At 38.3% G+C, this 25,000-nt stretch overlaps 1 protein-coding gene across 1 annotated transcript in view; it reads right to left on the bottom strand.

Moving 5' to 3' along the window:
* The window catches only part of TOX3 (TOX high mobility group box family member 3), a 438,446-nt gene that overhangs the window by 17,301 nt on the left and 396,145 nt on the right, over window positions 1–25,000 (bottom strand). The window contains exon 4 of the mRNA XM_044081994.1: window positions 11,894–12,160. Coding sequence (XP_043937929.1) covers window positions 11,894–12,160 — 267 coding nt within the window. The remainder of the gene's footprint in view (window positions 1–11,893; window positions 12,161–25,000) is intronic.

Genomic DNA, 25,000 nt, shown 5'->3' on the forward strand with positions numbered 1-25,000 from the left:
GGCTGAAACAAATAGTCTTTGAATTAAATGGACCAGAATTATAATATGTTTTTTCTATGCAGCTGAAAAATGACCACATACAGCAAAGCTTACATGTGTTCTCTTATAGGAAGACCATTTTTTGTTTGATGTTGTAGTCACAGTAAAATGAACAGTTCACTGGCATGAAAGCAAAATAAATCAGAAAAATGTAAATCAGACTGATAGTAACTGTAACTGGAGGTACATAAATCCAAATTTGCTATCAACTCAGCAACTGAGGATACACTATTAAAAGAGAACCAGTGGAAAGTTTTGACATACACAAGATTATTAAAATTCAAACTGACAGACCCACTGAGACATCATCCTTGTTTTTGCTATATAAATAGTTATAAAAAAAAGAGAATCTTTAAGAAAGCAGCTCTGGAAGTTGCTGTTTAAATTCATCTCATGTAAGTTGTTGTCTCTTTTGGCTTTTCCCGGTTAGGGGTCGCCACAGCGGAACTCTGGTCCGCTAATGATTGGCAGTGGATTTTTACATGCTGAGTTGCCAGCCCTAATGCACAACCTTCAATGAAGGTACGCCCATTCACGCATGTCTCCACGTAGAAGACGCTCTAGCTGAGAGTCAAACCGGCCAGCGTCTTACTGTGAGGCGACAGCGCTACCGCAGCACCACCAACGCAGATAAATTCATCTCATGTAAGTAACGTAACCTTAAAGAGCTGTAGTTGTCATGTTTCTGATTCCTTTAATAAGGTATTAATGTGGTAGATCTATACAGTCATCACAAAATTTGATTGTTGGGAATCGCTACTGAGAAACAGCAGTGTTATGAGTTCATGAATTGGTACCAGTGCAGTTATGTGTTAATAAGCATTCACCAGCTCAGCAAATCAAGTTTTCTTTTTCTTTTTAATTATGGGAATTGACAAAAATGGACTACACAGTGTCATTCTATTGAAAGTGCTAATAAGGAATTCAGATATAGTAAGACAAGGTAATTTGTTTACTCTGATAAATTTTAGACACTTTTTTTCTAAATAATTTTCTAAAATTTCAAACTGTGTGTATGTGTGTGTGTGTGTTTTATATAGATATATATATATATATATATATATATATATATATATATATATATATATATATATATATATTATATATATATATATATATATATATATATATATATGTCTACACACTTGCATACATATTCATTTTCAGTGATAAAAAATGGTTACTGTCTTACATGCTAAACATTCTTCCACAATTTTTCAAATAAATATTTTCATGACTCCCATTTCTTTTGAAACTTATTTAGCGTACTACTGTGAACATTTCCAAAGTACATCACATGCAAACATAATACAGATGTAAGCAGAAAATGTTTTGTTCACTAGAGTTTGTTTTACGTTATTTTGAATATTCATGTATTTAAAATTAAAGTGATATTGCTTCAGTTACCTGATATTTACTTAGTTACAGTTTCAAATCATGAGAATGCTTAGAAATTCTAGGAAATAAGCAATCCCTCTAGTACTAAATATCAGTATTGATATGTTTCAGTAATTGGTGATAGAGTGCAGCTGAACCACCAGCCATGTCCACACGTGATTTCCTTTTCTAATACAAAAATTTTTGTGTTGTGTTTCTAACTAAATATTTTATTAAGGGGGGCTGACGTATAATCATCAAACAATTGAAATGCAGTCACTTAATTTACTTTTCCATGCAGACAGAAAAGAAATGCAACATAAATTCAACATGTGAAGGTTTTATGTGGGCTTAAATCATTATGCTAAACTCAAGTAAAGTAATTCTCTTTTAGCCACTGTCTAACTGGTATGGAGATTTATCAAATAACAGGAAGAATTTTTTTATTGTTTATGTAATGACTTGTAGACAGGATACTGGCCGTAAATATATTATATTGTGTTCAATTTTAACCAAATACTATTTATTTCTTTTTTCTTAAATCAACCAAAATGCATTAATAATTAACTCCAACAATGCATACATCACTCAGTTCCTGCCTTCCTTAAAACCTCACTCTTCCTGATCAGTATTCTCATGTCTTGTTCCCACGGCTTCCATTTATTTATGTGCAATTTGCTCTTTTCCTTTGCTAAGGATCTCACCTCCGGTCCTTTTATCTCCTTTACAATATTCGTTATTTCCACTAGAGTCCGTTTAGATTTTGAACTTCACATTCTAGCAACTGTTTTTTTGGCTGCCAGTAGCATTAAACTTATTAAGGCCTTACCATGTACAAGCAATTCAGATTCTGAGTGTCAAAAGAAAAATTTTCATAGTTACAGCCATTTGTTCCATCAATATTTCTTACATAATACTGTGTAGGAAAGTTTTAAAATCTACCAACGTGTTACACTTTGAAAAAACACGTTCCTAATTGCCTCCTTCTGAATTCTACTAGGTGCATAAAAATGCCTGTGTAAGCACTTTCACACAAAATCCTAAAATATCTGGATTTTGTTGCATACTTGTAAGCCATACAGATGTCCTCCCATTGCTCCTTTGTAAATTGCCTTTCAAGTCTCACTTCCCAATATTTTCTCTGTCTCCAGGACTCTATATAGATAGGACCACATGACAAGAAAAGACCTTTAATAGATGTAAGCACTAATATTTTCTAACATTTTTAACACAGGATTTCTTCAAAGAAACAGCAGCTTTTCAAATTTTACTGTAGCCAAGTTTACTACGTCAGTTGACAGAGATAATTTTTTTCTCTGATGCTATAAGCATGAGCAGATGTTTGACTGAAGGATGTGATGTTTCAATGTTTGCTCACTTGTCACAGATGTTATCCAAGCCAGGAAGAAATTTTTCAGTTTATAAAAACTATTATAAGAAAAAACATAGTATATGTTTTATTTCCAGCAAAGTTAAATATCAAGTGGAACAAAATCACTTTAACTTTTGAATCAATGCAAGAAGAAACTACCAATCTGCATAACACAGGAGGTGTGCGGTCTGTAAGAGTGAACACCCAAAAAGAGCTCTTTTTTGGTTGCTTTTCATCTAGCTGTCTACTTTTCATGCAAGATCATGTTACAGCAGAGGCTGGGAATTTGCCCTTACCCCCCTGATGTGCAGTGTCAGAGTTTCTATATATAAATAGCAGGGGGTATTAAAGGATACAAGTAGGCTTGTTCCTTGTTCCCCTGCAAAAAAAGTTTTTTTTTTTGTTTTTTTTTGTATTACATTTCATATTTGCTTTTGCTCTAAAACAATCACTGTTTTTTTTTTTTGTACTCGCTCTTTGAAGCATTTGATGCGTGGGAGACATTATATTGTTTTGTCACTGTACTAACTTGTGATCTACCTTCACAACTGAGATATTCTTACTTTTAACAATGGATTCTTTATTTTATTTTATGGGTTTTCTTCTTCTGTCTTTCCTTTCTTTTTGGGATAATTTACATTTCCAAAGACATATCAGACAAGTATTTATGGATAGAAATGAAGCCTTAGGAAGAAAGTTCTAGAGATCTTAAAACATCAGTGGCTCATGGGCTATTGCCATTAAATTTTAATGATATACACAGGATTATGAAGCCGAGGAAATTAAGCCATGGTGGTGCAGTAGTTAGTTTTGTTGCCTCACAGCAAAAGGTCCTTCAGTTTGATTCTCGGCTGGAGCACCTTCTGTGTGGAGTTTGCATGCCATCCCTGCGGTCGAGTGATGTTAAAGGCATGCAGGTAGGTGCGAGCGTGAATGGGCAAATGGGCATGCCTTTGTTGAAGGTTGGGCGTTGGGCTGGCAAATTGACACCGTAAAAACCACTGCCAATCATGAGTGGACCAGAGTTCTGCTGTGGCGACCCCTAACTGGGAAAAAGCCAAAAGACATACATGAAGCAGATGAAATTATTATGATAATTTTCTGAAAGGAAGAAGACGGAATTGTTCCTTCAAGAAAACAATACAAATGGATAAAACACACTGATGTCAACTGTTTATCAAGCAGACATGCTAGTAATAGCATATAAAATTATCTCAGTATGCAGTTAATAAGGTGTATAACAAAAATTCTGAAAGATAATTCTTAATACAGTTAGAAATTAGGAAAGATCAATTGATTATTAGTTCTGTGTAAGTACATATATAAAAATATGATCTTTCTTGGTCAGAGTTACCCAATAGCATGTAAAAATTAGATTCTATCTCTGTCATTTTAGGAGAAGTTTAGGAATTGTGGCTAAATCTAGGGATGTCATTGCCCCCCCCCCCCCACACTTTAATCAGCCCTCTTTATGCCAGTCATTAAATATTATGCCCCATTTGGTATGTATCTGTCTAGACAGCAACTGGAATGCCCACACAGATACCTTACTAAAAGGATACAACGCCTAAACAACATGTCCTACATGGACTAACTCAAAGCCCTGTTACTATACTTGGTATTGTACAGATTGCTAAGAGGTGACCTGTGTCTGGCATACAAGACATCCTCCAACCCAATATGATGGATTTACTAGACATCAACAAGTCAAATGGCATTAGAAATATTCAATCTAGGGATCTAAACCTCTTCTGCTACATCAACAGAGTAGTTTGGAGAGACAGGTATATCGCGCAGAGAATACCACTGTTCTGGAACAGACTCCCCACTCATATAAAACAAAGTTCATCTTAGTCCATATTCAAGCATTACTTGGATCTGTGGATGGGAAGCAGAAAATTTACTCCAAGATTGCCCCTGTACTACTGTTTGACAGAGGCAGCTCCTAAATGCTTTATCCCATGCAAGTGTCCCCTCAAATTATCTGTGGTATGATATGTAACTTATCAGTCATAGGGCAGGTAAGGCCAATGTCTAACCAAATGAGATAAGTTAATTTGAGCACAAAAAGGGAAAATGGCTAGATTTAAAATGGCACAGAAGGACAGTCTGCCTAGTACTCAGCAATGAACATAGGGGATTGGAAAAGCTAAACTTAAGTATCTAAAGACATGATTTAATATGAAAGACATTTATGGGAAAATAATCTCTAACAGATTATTGGCAAGTCTTAAACCGTAATGCAAAAAGTTTTTCTCATATCTCCCACAGATGTAAATTAGCAACTAGAATAAAGTCTGTTTAATTATTTATTTTTCACTTATTTTACATATTTTTAAATTGCTGTAGACATTGCTATGAAGGAGTTACAAACTGATCATAGAGCTTGTCCTTATGATCATACATTTCTTTCACTAAGCCTTAATAATACTTGCAAGAAGATAAAAAGATAAGAAAAGAAATTTGCTGTATGGATTTTAGAGTATAGTTAAACTTCTATACATATTTACAGCAAGAAAACTAATAATGATATAGGAATCTGAACTATGATTAGAGTGAATATCTCCATTATTGGCAGCCATTTTATACTCATTTCTCCTGTTTACTTAACATTGTGAACTGGCATTCATTTACCTGATTTACATTGTTCAAGGTTTTAACCTTTCCCAGTCTGATTATCTGGTCTGATACCTCAACTAGAAAATCATGGCAAAAAGTGTGGAAAACATTACTTTAATGACATGACTTTACTGGAAATATATGTGTTCTGACACTTTCCCAAGTCCCGACTCCAAAAAGACTCGACTTGCCAAGTTCATCTCCTGGATGATGAACTTCCTAATTGCTTTTTCCTAAAGGAATCTGTCACTGTACATTTGCAATAAATGATTGAGTCTGCATGCAGAGGGCAGGTTTACATACTGAGATGTGTGATTTAGGATAAGGATGACTATTCATCATCGTTAATTAGGAATAATGGGCTGACTGTTTTAATCATTTGAAGGAATTACACTTTAGACAGATATAACTAAACTAAAACTCATTCAGAGTAGAGCGATCGTAATAAAGAAAATAACAACAAAAAGCACAATGGAAGGTAAATTAGAATTAAAATATAAATAAATGAGTAGAAGAGAGATATACAAAGGGAGTGTGTGTGTGTGTGTGTGTGTGTGTGTGTGTGTGTGTGTGTGTGTGTGAGAGACAGAGACAGAGACAAAGAAAGAGATGTCCTCACTCCAAACGACTCTGCTTACCATCAAGTGTCTAAGTGAGAATCATCCAGGCAGCTTTGTTCTCTTACTAGCAACCCACCAAAAGCAGAGTTTTTCATTTATGAACTTCACTCCTTCCTCTAGTGGTGATGTGAGAAGTCACATGACCATAAGGGGTGTCGATGTCCCCGCAGTTCAGTTCAGACAGGTGTGCTTCTCCACATGCACAGACAGTGGTTACCATCAGCGACTCATAACTTCCTAAGCCAGGCCCCCCACTGAATGGTGAATCTTCACTGTCCAGCAGGGTCCTGACTTTGGAGCCATGGAATGAAACTTGACCTCTTTTCTTAAGACTAACATCAGTTGCTAGTGCTGTCCCTGTTTCATTTAATTTATTTCATATAATTCCATGCTCAGAATCTTGAAAGTTGAACTCTAGATACTTTCAAAATAAATGAATTCCTGTAATGAATGAATGAATGAATTCAATCTTTGTCTGTAGCTATATTTTTTGTAATGTATAAGCTAAGCTCTCTCAACTCAGTACTGGCGAAACCAGTCAGGAGGAGAAGGAAACCACACTCACTACAATTCCAGTCTCACATAGACCTACCACGACAGCAAACCAAACACATAAACACACAAAAACATACTCGGAGGCTCTAAATAAAAATCTGCCGAAGCAGCAGAGACCTCCAAAGCAGACACCCAAGCAACCGCTACCCCAAAACAAAACACGTGCAACACATAGCTCACAAAGTCAGTGTGCCGAACAGTCACAGCCCTTAAGGCTAAACAACACACCTGATACACTTGTAATAGATGACTCTATCGTCAGGCACACTGACGTCCCGCTCACCAGGCTGAACAAGGAGAAGGTCACGGTGAGCTGCCTGTTGGGCGCTAGGATCCGCCACATAACACAAGCACTCAGGTCACTCCAAGGCAAGTACAAATATGACTCAGTCATTGTCCATGCTGGTGTGAATGACCTGAGACGTACCTCCCTGGACTACATGAAAAGAGACATAGAGAAGCTCTCTGAGCATGTAGCCCAGGCCGGTATGACCCTGACCTTGAGTAGCATCTTACCCTCACCAAGAATGATGCCACAATATGAAGACAAGATGATCAATTTCAACAATTGGCTTAAGTATTTGTGTCATTCAAAGGGGATCCAATGCCTGTCAGCCTGGGATGACATGCTCAACAAACCACGATGTTTCACTAGGGACGGCTTGCACCTGTCACCCCTGGGCTTTCGGATATTGGCAAAGGCTCTTGCTACCCCCATAGTGGCTTTTTTAGGCAAGGCTCAAAAGACAAATCCACCTCCATAGGTATCACAAGGGATAAGAAACTAAGAGTAATGCTACTCAACGCCAGAAGTCTAAACCTCAAGATGCACGCACTCGAAATACTCCTTAGCATGGAGAACATCGATATCTATGCAGTAACAGAAACCTGGTTCAAGGCTCCTGAGAGCACCCCAGCACTACCAGGTTATACCTCATACCATGCTTTTTGGCCCCAAAACTTGGACTGAACCACAAAAGGAGGGGGAGTATCAATATTCGTCAAAGATACCCACACCTCCAGGTTGGTGGCACAGCATGAAGCATCAGAGACTATCCATGTGCAACTAACAGTGGGTAAAACTGCCTTCCAGTTTATAGCCTGCTACAGACCACCCTCCCAAACCCAGGAACCCCACTCGGCCTTCCTGAGAACACTGGAAAATATGAAGGTCTCTTCAAACACCATTACATTGGGTGACTTCAACTACCCAAACATAGACTGGGAGCATTACTCTAGCTCCAACACCCTAGCCCAAAGGTTCCTAGAATTTATAAACTCAAATGCTATGGAAGAACTTGTTACCACTCCCACAAGAGGGGAAAACATACTGGAACTGATCATCACCAACATGGGGACTCCATGCTCCAGACCAGAAGTGTATCCCTCACTGGTAAGATCAGACCATAAACTAATCTCACTGGATATTCACATCCCAACCCCACCCCCTGCCCAGAAAACCACAGTGAAAAACTTCTCTAAAGCAAATTTCACACTCCTCAAAACGGAGGTGGAATCCTTCAAACCCCCGGGCCTGTGGAAAATACGGCCCAGACCGCAGAATCCTTTATAAACGCATTCTATGAACACCTTCAGGAATGCATGGATCATGCAATCCCAGATATAACCAAGATCCAATCCTCCAAAGGCAGACGTCCTGTCTGGTGGACCCCAGCCATAAACAAACCATACAACAGAAGGAGGAAGCCACTACATGACAGAGCAAAATCCCAAAAAGGGAAGGCATCTCTGATCAGTATTAGCAAAAAACTACGGGCACTCATAAAATAGTCTAAGGCCAGCTTCGAGAGAAAAATTGCACAGGACACTAAGGATAATCACAAGGCTTTATTTAGTTATGTTAGGAACCTGGGTGGGAATTCCCAGATATGCTCAGAATTAGTCCAAAATGACAAAAAATATACCAAACCCACAGACATTGCCAACATCCTAGCTGACAACTCCCCCCCCCTCCCCACCAAAAGGACAAATATCTATCCCAGCATAGTGCTGCCCCCCTGACATCTCAGATGCTCAAGTAAGAGCCGCCCTCTCCAAAGCAAAAAAACACAGCATCAATGGGACCAGACGGTGTCCCGGGCTGCGTCCTACATGAACTCCAAGAAGAGCTAAACCCAAACATAAAACTACTGTTCAATCTCAGCCTTACTACAGGATATGTACCCAAAGAGTGGTGTACAGCAACAGTGGTCCCTCTCCACAAAGGTGGTGCCTCAACGGATCCTGGAAACTATCACCCCATAAGCCTGACTAGCTTGGTCTGCAAAGCTATGGAAAGGATCATCATGGACCTCATAAATAAAGATATTGGGGACCTACAGACACTGGATCCTACCCAGTTCAGCTTTGTTAAGGGCAGATCCTGCCTCTTAAACCTGGTCGATTTCTTTGAAACAGTCACCAAGACCATTGACGAGGGGAAGGTGGTCCGCACAGCCTACCTGGACCTCGCAAAAGCCTTCGATACAATACCCCACTCGGGCATTATTGATAAGCTCACCAGCTTAAATATAAAGCCCTATGTCACTAGATGGGTTGCAAACTGGCTCAAGGACAGAACCCACATGGTTAGAATTGCTGGAGCCATGTCAGACTCCAAACCAGTTACAAGTGGCATCCCACTAGGCTCAGTCCTGGGACCTCTCTTGTTCGGTATATATTTCTCGGAGGTACAGGCCAACACGGAAGAACTGTGGCTGACCAAGTTCGCAGATGACTGCAAACTGGGTGCCACAATTGACTCTCCAGCCGACACAAGCATCCTCCAAAAGGGCCTCATAGAAACAGACAACTGGTGCCAGAGCCATGGCCTCAAGCTAAACGCCAAAAAGTGTATAGTCATCCCCTTTGGCAAAAACAAAGTGCCCACAAATTACCACATAGGTGGTAATCCATTAAGTACAGAAGAAGTAATTAGGGATCTGGGGACCCAAGTTGATAGCAATCTCTCATTTGACAACCACGTGGCCAAAGTGGTTAGAAAAACATTTTATATAGCCCACCTAATCATGAAGGGATTCACATCTAGATCAGGGGAGGTCATCGTGCCTCTTTACTCATCCCTCATCAGGCCCATAATTGAGTACAATGCCCCTTTGGGATGTACCTTACCAGACACCTGCAGCAACTGGAAAGACCCCAAAAGTACCTCACCAAGAGGATCAAAGGGCTCAAACAGATGCCATATGCTGCCCGGTTAAAGAAACTCCAGCTCTACTCAGTGGCATACCGCCTGCTCAGAGGCAATCTGTGCCTGACGTATAAAGCCATGTCCAACCCGGAATTAATGGACATGCTGCACCTCAGAAAATCCAAATCCCATCGAGCTACGCTCGAGAGACTTGAACCTCAGCACTGAAATAAATAGGACATGCTGGAGGGACAGATTCATAACCCAGAGGCTCCATTCACTCTGGAATAAAATCCCAGTCCAGGTTAGGCAGAGTCCCTCATTGACTCTCTTCAAGAGGAATCTTGATGAGTGGATGGGAGATCGTAGGTTTACCCCGGGTATCACTTCTGTGTCACTGTTAGACAGAGGCACAGTATACTAACCTCGAAAAAGGGCATAGCAAAATTAATTTAAAATGGGTGGCGAAAGCCAAACACACTCTGGCTAGGCTTATAAATGCACTAGGGCAGATGGCCTAGTATGAACCTATGAACCTAAATCAAATAAAGAATAAATTTCACTTTTTGTGCTGGAAGCATTACCATATGCATACATCTAAAAGTTGTACATGTTTTGCTGTCAGAATGTAGATGACTTATTATACTATATGCAAAACAGCAAAGGCCTTTGTTAGTGCTTCAGAATTAGTTCTGGTTCTCCGAGGGCAAAGAAAAAAAAAACAACTAAAGAAATGGCAAAATAATTGAAAGTATAACAATGCCCCAACTTTCTTAAAGTTGTACTGTGTAAGGTGAAAATTATGGCCTAGAAACAGCACTTTTAATACAAATAATTAAATGCTTATTTTAGAATGGTTAAATGTTAGGTTCTAATTAGAGGTGGTTAATGTTCCAAAACAACTGCTACATTTGCAATGAATGATTGAGTCTGCATGCAGAAGGTAGGTTTACATACTGAGAGGTGTGATTTAGGATAAGGATAATTATCCATTATTGCTAAGTAGGAATGCCTCACTGTTTTAACCATTTGAAGGAATTACACTTTAGACAGATATTAATAAACTAAACCTCATTCACAGAGCAGAACAGTAGCAATAATGAAGGGTAACGACAAAAGCACAATGGAAGGTAAATTGGGATAAAAAAAAATAAAATGAGTAGAAGAAAGAGAAACAGTGTGTGTGTGTGTGTGTGTGTGTGTGTGTGTGTGTGTGTTTGTGTGTGTGTGTCTATGTATGCGTGTGAGACACAGAGAAAGAAAAATACAATGGATGTAAGGATCTAAGCCTGAGGCCAGGAAATAGCTACAAATAGGAAAATGATAGCTCTCCCAGTAAAGGTTTCTGTTTGTGTGAATTAAGCAGTCATTGGTTTGGCTTTTGTGGAATTCTCTTTGCCCATGTTATTGTTTGTTTCAGAGTGCTAGCCACCACCTCCCCCCGGGGTCATGCCCTTTAGCTTAATGTCAGAAGAGTGCTGTGTTGCCTTCTCAGCCGTGTGCACGTCTTGTGCGTAACGTGGTGCTGCTGTTCTGCTTCATTCAAGTAGTGATACCGGTTAACTGTTACGCCACGGTTCATTATGTACCAAGTGAATATTATTTCTAGTAGTTGTTAATCAGTTTTAGTGCTGTTAAGCATTACCTGTAATGGCTGAATGTTTACTGATATGCTCAGTTATATATATAACTTTTATTCTTGCTTTATATGTCATGCACATTTTAAGGGACCCTGTATTTCTAATGAGGAAGGTTTTCAAGCACAAAAAAAAGACAGTTTAAACAAATAAAGTACTTTACAGCTGACAAAACGGAATTTGGGCTCTAAATGTTACAATTCCGTTTTCAAATATTATTGTATCTAGTGTTGTACATTACTTAATACAAAGTGTTAAAGAAAAAAAAATGATAAAAAATATTTCTACATTCTGTCTGTAAGAAATGTTTCAAGGAGATATCATGAATAACCACCAAAGCATTTATATTCACATACATGCCATCTTATTAAAAAAAAATTACAGTGTTTGATATTAACAAATCTACAAAGTGTGCTGAATACTTTATAAAGCAAATACAAATGTAATTGAAAGGTGATAAAATCAGTGTACCAGAACATTACAGGATTATGCAGTATTTAGCTGAAAAGGTTGACTGGTTTACCTTATTGGTTTCTTCTGTATCCTCTTCATTTATTGAACTGGAGGGAGAAGGGGTTGCAGATTTACTGGCTGGTGGAGAAGGGGAGGTATGAGGCACATTACCACCACCTAAACTTAGTCCTAGCTGAAAACTCAGTTGTGACTGGTTAATAGTGGTCAGGGGAGAAGGTGGCATCATTCTTGAATGTGTGATGTCATTAATATGGACAACGGATCTCATAACCAAAGGATCGTGGTGGAAGTGAGAGGCTTGCATCTGGCTGCGATCCTGTAAAACACAATGTCATTTTTTTCAACTAATATACTAAATAAATATGTAAATAAACAGATAACTAGAGAACATATATGCATGTTTTCAAGTTCAGCATAAAGCTTCAATTCAAAATATTGTAAACATATCACCATGTATATGCAGCTTATTTATTTATTCATTCATTCATTCATTCTTTCATTCATTTACTCAGCAGACAATGGATGCTTTTTAGTCTTGACTTGATGGCAACATAATGCTTAATAAACATTTTTATTAAAGTAATTTTTTGGCCCTCAATTTTACCTCACTAATAAAGATTAGGCTCTTGTTTTGTATTGAGCCATTCACAACTATTAACTCCTGACATCCCAAAAAAACTAATAGAGGGAGCCAAGGGATAATCACTAAGCAGAGGTTAAGAGATGTTTTTTTTTTTGTTTTCTGCCAGTAACCTAGCTGCAGGTCAAAAAGTAAGGTGCAATACCCTTTACCTTGATTGTACCAAGAGTGCCTCACAGACAATGGAGGGAATCTGCCCCAGACTATGTAGATACAAATGTCATCTAAAACATTCTAGAAGGAGGAACTTTTGCAATGGGATTCCGTCATCATCCTCCCCCAACATCCTCCCTCAGGATGGCTAAACTAGTACTGGCTTCACAATCCCCTAATTCCTTGGCTGACTCTGCCTATGCTCAGGCTGCTACTGAAAACCATACTGTCTTGAGACATACTCGAGGCCAAAATCCCTCCTCCACCAACATCCTCCCTCAGGATGGCTAAACTAGTACTGGCCTCACAATCCACTAATTCCTTGGCTGACTCTGCCTGTGCTCAGGCTGCTACTGAAAACTATACTGTCTTCAGACATACTTGAGGCCAAAACCCCTCGGCTTTGCAGATGACCTGTACAGTATACATTTATCAGCATACACAGAACAGAGAAAGAAGAAAGATGGTAATGTATACAGAATGCATTACAAATGAAAAATAATACTCAGTACGTGCAATTCACAATCAACTATAACGCATAATATCATTTTATAGGAGAGGAATTTAGTACAGAGTTAACACTGTATACAAGAAACACAGTTTTGGACTAACTAGTGAACGTACACAATGGATGAAATTATTAGCAGACTAGCCATTCATAAGCAGAAAATGTTACAATGCTACTTGAGGGTTTTATAAAAATACAGCTTTAATTAATAGATAAAACATGAGTTGTAAAAACAGTGTCTTTGTCTGACATATTCATAGAGTAGAACAGTGTGCATACAATTTCACTTTTGTAAAGATTGCTTATGATACTGTTCTGCTGAATCTGATAGAACAACTATATAATTTGCAACCCTTAGCTAATTATTAAGGGGCATACCTCTCAATCTATAAGCACAAGAAATATGGACAAAGCCAAAAATAATGGTGGGAACAAAGGCCCAAAATAGGAACAATTATTAAATATTGCTGTTGTAAACTTTGAAAGTTGATATATTAAAAGCTTTTGCATTAGCGTGCATTTTTCTGAAGGATATGGAGTCTGAAACTCAAATGTCTTATTATTTAGTGACATTAATCTTTAATGACTTGCCAGAAAACAACACTTTTATGAGGGGCAGAACAAAAATAATAGACAAAAATCTGGATAGTTGAAAGGTAAAGCACACATAATTACTGCAGAGCACAGAGTCAACAGAACCATATCCATTTTATTTTTTTATTTGAACGTTTAACCTAGTAAAAATGCTATTTTGTTATGCTTTGTATATGTTTTATTAGAACTTTTCTCCCTGGGCCCCCACTGAAAATGGGCTCTTCTTGGCCCAGTGGACTATCCCAGAAAGCAAATGTCAATAAATAAATATATAAAGACGTGACTTGTGACTGTTAGAGCATTTAGTACTCACTCTCAGAACTATCAGACTGAAGTAGGAGGAGTTTTCTGTCATTTCTTTGCTTAATGGTTCAGCTACTGATCAGTCAACTTGCCTGTCTTGAGTTACTTTCTAGAATGACTGCAACATGCTTACTAATTGTGTCTGTATGTTACTATCCCCTGGATTAAACAACTTGTTCATTTCCTCATTGGTCCTTCAAATCTGTTACAGTAAAACACACTGCTCTTTCGCCGTGTGGTATTGCACACCATACCTGATTTTTCCTTTTATATTTATTTTCTGCCTTTTATCATTAAAAATCCACTATTAGTCTAATCCGGTGCATAGTATGTACTACTTAGATGCTCTCCTCTGCTACAGTTTAATTCTCTCAATGCCCCTACAAAGAAAGGGTCTCCAGAACTGCAAACAGCATTCTAAATAGTGCCTCAAGAGCTGTCTCAGAGAGGGCTTTTGCTGAAATACTGCCATAATGATTTACTGGTCGCAGTCTACATTTGCATAGTCTTTAAAGAAAAGAAGTGCATTTATATTCATCCAGAAGTGCGAATATTTCTTTTGTTTGGAATTCTGTACAGCGCCTATTGCATTTCATACATACAAATAAAAATCTGCTGATGGTATTAAGTTTGAAGATGCCCTTGATCCATTGTTTGGGCCATGAAACATAATCCTTTCACAAAGCCAATGAATCTTTTTAAACTTTTACACAAAGACAGCCTTTCACAGGATCTGAATTACTCACAAGCCCTTGGTATCTCAGCAAAGGCAAGACAGGGCTTGAATCAGTGCACTATACTTTTTTCTGTGTACTAACTACCACTAATTAGTTCTACTGTTCGGTAATCTGACTTACTGCAGTCCCAAAATCGTGTTTGAGCTACGTCTGCCAGTAACAAGGGAGACTAGGTCACACACAGGCAGAGTTCTATGACTTTGATTTAATATTAAAACAAACTAATATGCCAATGGTCATTCTGTTTATTATATCACTGAAGTCAGACTGCTACAGTACTCAAGCCATGCACTTTGACCTCAGTATCTTGACCTTTAATCTTAGAGAATAATGAAGAGTGGCTTAAGTATTAAAATAACTGTCACTCTCACAATGTTAGATAAGAAACCAAACTTCTTCTGCATAGCTTCAATATTCTTATATTATTATTTCTTTCCAAGATAGTTATTCAAATGTTCAAATGTAACCAGAGTAGGAAGAAGAAGCTGATATGGTAGTAAGAAAGGAATAATGTAAGAATTGTGGAAAAACGCTACCAGTACTGTGCAAAAACATTCAGCAAACCTCTTATTAGATAAATCTACATCCTGGTGTATGTCTACAGAGCTACGTTTGCTAGTGTAACCTCTGCCTAATGCAGGCCTATGCAGTCTCTTTTCACTTGTGTTGTACAGCTTGGTAATGTTACATAAAACTGATGTTTGCTCAGCATGCTGTTTTTATACTGTACTGTCATTTGCATCATCAAAAATGTCTGGGATCCCCCTTGTTATCCTGCTATCATACATCATCATCATGGGTGACACCACTCAGACTTTTTGTAACAGTCAGCTCAGAGCAGGTTGTTGATGCAAACATATGTGGAGACACTTTTAAAAATCTATGCATGGTGTTATATTACAATGCAAATGTTCATTAATTTTCAGATACCCATTTCATCTTATCTCAGGAAGCTGGAGTTGCCTGCAGGTAATAAGTGTAAGGCAGATGACAATACAGACGTGCATTGGTAAGCTTAATTCAGAAACCGGACATTAACAGAATTGAAATGCGAAAGGCAGAATTTATCCAGTGCAAAAGGCAAAGGAAAGAACGTCCATTTGTTATCTTGAATATGATTATTTAAAATCTAATGGAATGCATCAATAAGGCGTGAAAGTAACATAAAAAGTGAACGTATTCAACATCTACTAATGCTGAACTATATTTTATACTGAAACAGCTGTCTCTGCTTTCATATAACTGTAATCTAATTAGCAAATGTATGTGTAATTACTTGTGGTATATTACTTGATGTCTGTTCATGCATATTTCTGCATGTGTGTTTAAAAATGTTTGTAATATGTTGAGACGTTTTCTCCCCTGGCCTCCAATGAAAAAGAGTTTTTGACTAAACCCAGCTGGGCAAACCTGGCAAACAAAAGCAAAATAAAATAAAATAAATACAAATTTGAGAGGAAATTATCCAAAAAAGTATCAGTAGCTGTTTACAATGTAATAAATCATTCATTTTCACTCCTGCTGAAGCATGAACATAGTATTCAGACTATCTCAGATGGTCCATTCTAATAAATTAAAAACAAAAAATATTCAGAATGGATGAGAAGGCTCACTGCAGTGTAGATTCTACAAAAATCTAGAATTTGAGGGCAACCACACCTCTAATAACATATGTTTCCAACTTTATCAATAAAGGCTACTATAACAGTCTGTGCCTCAATATGGTGGCACACATCATAGAATGTAAGGAATTGTATGAGTCTGACAAACTGATGGAGATGTAAAAATGTCAGCCTCATAGCCATGCTGCAATGTCTTCAAGTAAACATGCCACTATCATGGTTGTTCTTATCTCATGGTGGCTCTTAATTCTACTGGCAAGTTAAAGACTACTTTGTTTTGACCATCTAAAGTGTATGCACATTTATGATGATGGACACTAGGCTTATGGGAAGATCAGTTCTGGTTACAAAACTGTTCTTCCTCCACAAGCTGATATTAAAGGCATGCTACATTCAAAAGCAAAATAAGTGAAATGGCTGCAGCCTCACAAATGAAATATTTAATTACATACTGCTATGGCAGGCTGCAGACAGTGATCCAGTCATGGTGAAGAAAAAAATCCAGCACCTTTTCTTCATAATTCAGCATTTCCTTATATCAGCCATGAGTTTTCTTCCTAACAGATGGCACTCATGTTCTCTTGAATCTTAACAACATAGCCAGAAAATTACATTCCCTTAAGTTGAGGAGGGGTGTACCTTGAAAGCCATCAGCTTGTTGGCACAGAGGCAAGGCATCTGTTTATAATGCTAGTTATTAGGCTTTGAGACTGCATTTCCATTGCTGGTGACAGTTGGCCAGGAGAAAGGCATAACCATCAGCCATGTGTATCTTTGGGAATGGTTTCAATAAGTTTCTAAAGAGTCACCACTAATTAGTCACAGCACACACCTCTTTGATCCCCCCATGAGAAGCTAATTTCTTGACTGATGAAGCATGTTGACAGATGTGGTGAAAAAGTGTACATCCAGTTGATAGTAGAGGGCAACTAGCACAGAGAAATATGGCTGACGTGTTGGAAGGAGAAAATATGCCAAGAATTAAAAAAAAAAAAAATATATATATATATATATATATATATATATATATATATATATATATATATATATATATATATATACTATCATGGCATGCCATGGGAAAGTGAAGAGTTAAAGATATAGCTGTCACAACAGGAGGAAAAGAACACAGACTTAGGGTATGAGATGGGACATATGAGGGTTCATGTTCACAAAAAGGATGAGCAAACTTCAGCACAGCAAGATCAAACATTTTATTTGACTTTTTTACTGGGAAAGTCCAACTGGGCAGTGCCCTTTTTTCAGTGGAGACCCGGAGAGAAAATCCCCAGCAAATTTACTATTTTAAGTTGCATATTAATGTTACAGTAGCAATTTTACAGTAAGTTGCCAGTAAAGTTCAGTTTAAAGTTGCACATTACAGTACTCATTTATAAAGTTTCTTTTAGCAGTAGTAGGTATGTTACTGTAAATTGACCGTGAAGTTCAGTGTCCATATAACATAGCTTAAGAAGTAGAGGTAGCCAAAATAGGACGTCCACTGGAGAAGGTGGAGTAGAAGTCGGGGGAAAAGCCTCCCATAAGTGAACTGAATGTGAAAGGAATAGATGAGCTTCAGAGGATGCAGAAGATGAGATACATTCCAGAACTGTGGACAGAAGCTGATTCAGGAACCTGGAAAGAACACTCCTCTTAATAATGTAGAAGATGGTCAGACCAGAATTCAGCGATGGTATGAGCTGCGTAAGGCAAAACCCACTAATGACTAGAGTGGGACTAAAAAAGGATGCACAGTGATGTGATGCTCAAATTCTGTGACTTGTAGTGCTAACCTTGCATCTGAAGGCTGCTGTCACCAAAAATATGAGGTAGACTGTGTGGAAATGTAATAGTAACTAATTCTGAAGCAATACTATTTAAAGTGCTTCCAGCTTTATCATGCTATCAATAAAGAATTGAGCCAGACTATATTATAGTAAGACTGTGAATTATGAAGATGATAACTTTAAAACTAGACAATGATATCTGCCACATTTAATACTGTTCTGTTCTGGATTCAGTGCACCAACTGCACTGGAAAGTAACGAAGTAACCTTAAAGTACAAAGGTCAGTATTGCAGCTAAAACTTACTACAATAGCTCTCTCTTACTTTCCTTGCGGTTAATGTCATGTCGCTCATTGATAAATATAGCTAGACTGTTTATGGCAGAAAAAGGAGGAAATTCACAAAGTAATAATGTAAGAGTTTATGAATTAAGGAAGAATCTCTTTGGCATCCTTATCCATTGATGGTACATGCTGGTATGATGCTTTGGAAGGCATCAAAAGGCTTTGAGCTACACTACAAGCTTTGTGTGAGGGGGGATGCTCTCAACATATGTGAACATGTCTTGTGGCAAACCTCAAACATTGGGAAGATAGTATTTAAAAGGGCAACAGTTCCAGGACAGACATCAAGCCAACGCAAGCTTTTCAAACTGTAACAGGTAAGCTGAAGGAATTATTAGGCAGATGGGACAGACAGCCATTAAATGCTCATTTTAGATGATGATCCATCTCCAGAAACTCAAAGAGAGCTGAGTGGGAGGTTGGTATAATGGTTAAGAAGTATATGGTGCAGGGTTTGATTCTTATGTAGGAAAATTGTCTAGGCTTAAAATGGTCCACAAGGACAGTTGGCCTAGTACTAATCTATGAACCTATGAGTGATGATGATGATGAGGTTTGTACTGGGCCCTTCTTAACTTTGAGCACTAGAACTCATATTGGCAAAAGGGGGGTGCACACCAATAGTGTACTACCATTCATAAGATGCTTCAGCAGTGACTCCATGATGTCATCTCACAGAGCCAGCAGAGCCTGTGGGAAGAGGCTTTATATACCCAAATGTAGTGGAAGAGAAGTTAACCCTCAACCTTGAGCTGCTTAATTAGAGAATAACTATATAAGCTTTGGGATTCAGAAAAGGAAACATTACCACAGTTTAAATATCCACTGGTGAAAATCAGTAGGAAGGGAGGGAAAACATGAGCATGCAGTGGGCTGTAGTATACCAGTTGTGGTGAAGCTGTGGTTTTGCCAAATCATCACAGGACAGTAGGCATGTCAGCAGATCTGTTTTGAAGGGTTGTATGCTGTACATTGAGAGTTTGCCTTTTCTTTACTCACCTGATTGTCTAGGATGTAGATCAGATGACAGAGTGAATGTTAAGACATTTGGGATAGGAGAGAGAATTATTTTGATACAGCAGTGACAGCAGATGATAGGTAAGTACTAGTCTTGCTGTCCTAGTGGACCATTTAAGCCTTGCCAATTTCCCTTTTAATTCTTGAATTAACCTATCTGATTTGGTGTTAGATTGGCCTTATTCATCCCATGGTTGATAACTGTATATTACACTTGTGTGAGTAACTGGGATCATACCATATATAATTTGAGGGGACCTATGCCTGGGACAAAGCATTTAGGAGCTGCCTCTGTCCAGTCAATTAGTAGTACAGGAGGCACTTCGGAGGTAAATTTTTGATTACTCATCCATAGATCTAAGCTGCTCTTGAATTTGGACAGGGATGAGCTTTGCTTTATGTGGACAGTTAGTGTTTTCCAGAGCAGCAGTTTCCTCTGAGAGATATACAGGTCCTTCCAAACAATTCTGTTTTGATGACATACAAGTGGCTTAGATCCCCAGACCAGGTATTTCTCATGCCATTGACTTGCTGATGTAAGTCCATCAGTATTGGGTTGCAGGATGCCTTATGTGCCAGACACAGGCCACCTCTTAACAATCTGTAGAATACAGACTACAGCGACAGAGCTTTGAGTAAAACTATTTAGGACATGATGAAACACCATATTATTTAGGTCTTGTTTCCATTCAGTAACGTATCTATATCGGTGTTCCAGTTGTTGCATGTGTCTGGAGAGTTACATGCAAAGGCGGCATTATTCTCATTTATTGGCCTAATAAGGGCTGAGTACAGAGAGACAATGGCATCTCTAGATATGGACTCAATCCTTTTGTTTATAAACTGCACAGTATATTAGGACTTTCTTATGACAGTGGACACATGTTGCTCGAATGTTAAGTCTGGGTTCACATAGGTTTCCAGAACAACTGGGTCAGCTCTTAGGGGTATATTGTCACTGTGGTAATTCTCTGGGGTAGATAGCTTCCCAGAGGATAAGATAATGCAGTTTGGCATTTAGTTTCAGTCCATGATTCTGGCACCATGTATTTGGGAGCAACCTTCCTGCAGGAGAGCTAACTTATTTGGGAATTCAGTGACTATTCCTAGCTTGCAGTCATCTGCAAACTTAGTCAGCCAGAGGCCTTTGGTATAAGCTTTTACTTGAGAAAAGTAGAAATCAAACAAAGCACGACCTGCCCTTGATGAATACATACTGAGACAAGTCCAGTATTTGGAGGTTCTCTATGTATTTATTGATTAGTCTTTCCATGGCTTTGCTTATGAGGCAGGTAAGACTTATGGGTCTGTAGAAGGTATGTCTTTAAGAATGGTAATGACTGTAGCTGTTCTCCATTCATTTGGTACAAAACCTATATGGAGGCTGAAGGTGAACATTGTTATTGGGAAGCGGAAATTGTGCTTCTTGCTATTTGTCAGGATGCTGTATTTTTAGCTTTTGATTGTACTTTTAAGACTTGATCTTGTGTGATAGCTGAAGATGAGTCAGTCTCAGGTAGATCTTGTGGGATTGTTGGAGAGGTGAGAAGGGTAAAGTTTGAGCTGAATGTATTGTACAGTAGGTTCACTATATCTTCATTCTCAGTGTAGGTAACATCATTTACAATCAGATCAGCACATTGCTGTGTTGTACTTCTGAGATTACGGACATAACTAAAAGGGAGTGGGGATACAAACCAACACAGGGTGCCAGAGCCCCAGTCTATAACTCAACGTCAAGAAATACATAATAGTATCCTTTGGAAAAACTGCTACCCCTGGAAACTACCATATTGATAGTAAACCCTTAATAGTAGACCCAGTGGTTAGGGATTTGGGAGCTCATGTAGACAGTAACCTGTCCTTTAACTATCATGTTACTATGTTAATAAGGTAGTAAGGAAATCATTCTGTGTTGCACACCTTACAAGAAAGAAACTGGCATCTTGATCCAGTGAGGTCATTGTTCCACTGTACCTGGCCCTCCTCAGATGAATAATTGAGTTCAATGCCCCTTCTGTATGTTCTTGACCCAGTATATGCAATAAATGGTCCACAGATACTCCTCACAAAATGAATGCAGAGTGTAAATAAGATGTCTTACATGGGCTGCTGAAAATTCCTATCCCTGTACTCGCTTTCTTACGGACTGCTGAGAGGTGATCTGTGCCTATCCTTCAAAACATTCTTTAATACTGTTCCAATGGATCTGTTGCATAACTACTAAACAAATAACATCAGAGTTATCTGATCTGTGAACATGTTGGAAAGGACAGTTATATGTCTCAGGGACTATCCATTCTCTGGAAACAGGCTCCCCATCCATGTGAAGCAGAGTTCTTCTGTAAACCAATTCAGGTGTAACTTGGACCAGTGGATGAGGAATTGGAAATTTACACCTAGTCTATCACCTATCTCTCTATAAGACAGGGACAGCCTGGTGTTCAACCACCATGCCCAAGCCTAGATATTCATTTTAAAATATACCCTAGGGTACCAAAATTTGTCAGATACATTTGAAAAGCATGGCTAGGCTTAAAAAGGTGCCCTGGGATTCTTAGCCTAGTAATCATCTAAAGAATCTATGAAGCTATGAAAGCAGTTTTGTGCAGCAGGAGGAATGCAAATTGGTTATATAAAGTGGAACAACTCTTCTGTGAAAGATGGCTGGGAAATGTAGGGTGAGCTAGGAGAGTATTTTAAATCACAGTACAGTTTAACCCATGTATGTTTTGAAAAAGTAGCATCTCATTTGATATGTTTTCTTCTTTTACCAATATTGTTTTTATTCTTTACAATACTGGTATTTGTGTGACATGGATATAAGGTTTGAAAGAGAGATGCTGCATACACTGTAATAAATGAAGTTAGCTCTAGTATATTTTGCTTTGTGCTTTAGTATGGGGGACCCAACACAGAAGTTGCCTAATAGGAGAAGAACTGTTCATTAAGAAAAAACAGCAGAGGTATCCAGTGATGCAAGGAATACACCAAGAAGGAAATGAGACAGACAGATGGAGAGTCATAATGAATTTATAACAGGGCAGATGATGGGGACGAGGGAGATAAAGAGAAGGGAGTATGCAATGTCCTGAAGCAACTCCTCTGGCAATTTTATATGCATATTACCCTACAGTCCTGGGCCTGAGTCCCTCAGTTAACTCTCTCGGTCAGTGGGACTGAGTAAATCACTTAACCAGACAGTGCTCTCAGGTCAGCCCTGGAAAGACCCATTTATGTCCAACAGGCTTACCCAGCTAACTAGTAAAGAACTACCTGTTGGTTTCAAGACTTTTTCTAATTTTAAATCAAATATTTTCTTTTACTCCTTTGCTTCTGGTTGTTAATCAGCATTTGACATCTTAAGACTTAAGTTGTAATGAACATATGTTACAGAATGGCAAATATTATTGTCTGGTGCTGTTCTATGCAAAATTAAAAATAATATCCTTTGAGCTGGTAAAGGGAGGAATGAGTTAAGGTAAGAGTAAGCAAAGTCACAAACTTTGACTTTTTTTCCATGTTATGACTCACCCCACTTAATGCCAAAGTGGATCAGTGGACCAAAGCAGAAAACTGAAGACTTCATGTGGTAGGAAGGAGAACATGGTGGGAAAGAATGAATGGTTTTAGGGACCACGAAGGCTGATAATGCTGGACATTACATGGTATGCAGTAGTAAAGAAGCTGAGTGGAATATAGGGAATAGGAGAGAAAACTATAAAAATGGAAAGCTGTAAAAAGTAAATAGAAAGAGTACGACTTTGAATACACAGTGCAAACTTTAGTATGTGTATGCAGGAATGCTGATGTTGGGGCTTTGGCCTACATGATCAAAGTGGAAAACAAATTTGAAAAATCATAAGTTAAAATGAGTTTTGCTATTTATTTACTATTTGATAACTAGGTAGGTAGGCTGGTCTGTTAATGCTTTCAGCTACAAACCAGGTGCAAACGTATTACATAGGTTATGTAAAGTAGTGCAGAGTTTAGATGCTTAATATCAAGGTAACAGTCTTTCAGTAAATCCAGTGACATAACATAAGAAGATAATTTACGCGACATTAAGTCATGCCAAAATTTAGGATATGTACAGGGAATATGAGTTTATATTTTACATGTTATTATAAAATCTGTACGCAGTGAAATCTATACACAGTATATATGATATGTGCTTAGTATGTGCACAGCTGTACAAATAAGTAGGTCACTGGAGATTATATGACTGGCTTCATCAAGAATGCAACTAGCAGGGTTCCAACCCATTATCAAGAAAATATTTCCATGTGGCTTTGTTGAGATGCTCTGACCAAAACTTTTTGAAGCTCAGAGTGCCCTGAAACTTGACTGCAGGTAGTAGTTTGCTCTGATTATCAGATCCCAATTCAGGTTCATAGTTTAGTACTAAGCTAACTGCCCTTGCGAGCCATTTTAAGCCTAGCCAATTATCCCTTGTGAGACTCAAACCCTGCACCTTGTGTTTGTAAGGCAAACACCTTAGCCATTGAGGCACCCTCCCAACCCCAGTGAAGGGCTTTTCACCAATTACAGTTTTGAATGGGGGCTGAGCTAAGGTAACAATATCACCTGGACTAGTTAATGAGTATCCTTGATCTCAGAAGGGATCTGTGTGTTATTATCCAGGCTGTCTCACCTTTTGTTTAAAGATTTAGTTGAAAAGTCCAATTTATCTCATGGCTTTGCTCGCCACTACATTGTGCCTTTCTGTCATCGTTTCTGCTTGCCAAATCCCAAGTTTCAAATATATAGCAAGTAACATCACTTACTGCATTTTGACAACATTATTCTAGATGCAGTAAGTATCATCCCTGAGAGCTCAATGATGATTGACAAAGAAGTATGCAGTGTACTTCTTGTTACAAACTGGACAGAATCTTTGTACCCTCCATAAGGAACATGAGCCATCTTCAAGCTTATGTAAGTCCGGCACTACTCAAAATAGAAATTTTGACAGAACACAAAAAAAAAAGTTGCATAGTCTTGTAAATGGGAAGTTAATGTCTCATTTTGTAGCTTTTTTCATTTAGAAAATACATACTTTTACATTTTGTGTACCTTTCTCTTAATAAAAAAGTTCGAATTCCAACTGAAATGGCCACAAAGGGAAAGCGAGTACAGCACCCAGATTTGCAGCATCATTTTGCCAGTGATTATGCAGGGCAGAAAGAAACCACACACACTATGAAAACATCACTGGTGACGTATGCAATTTTAAATTGTTTTTAATTAAAATATGCCACAGCTGTGCATTAACTTGTAGTATGCATGACCTACTAATGGAGCACATGGAACGGCTAAAACTGAGAACATCGCTGAGATTCCATTTCGGACATTTGCGCTTGATCTTCATATTATTACCCTTGTGACGGTGACCTGCAGTGCATTTTACATCATCTTAAACATACACTGCCACCCGTTAGTTCCTGTATG

The sequence above is a fragment of the Protopterus annectens genome, chromosome 8.part1, assembly GCF_019279795.1.
Source record: "Protopterus annectens isolate FY-2018-M chromosome 8.part1, PAN1.0, whole genome shotgun sequence".
NCBI classification, from domain to species: Eukaryota; Metazoa; Chordata; order Ceratodontiformes; family Protopteridae; genus Protopterus; species Protopterus annectens.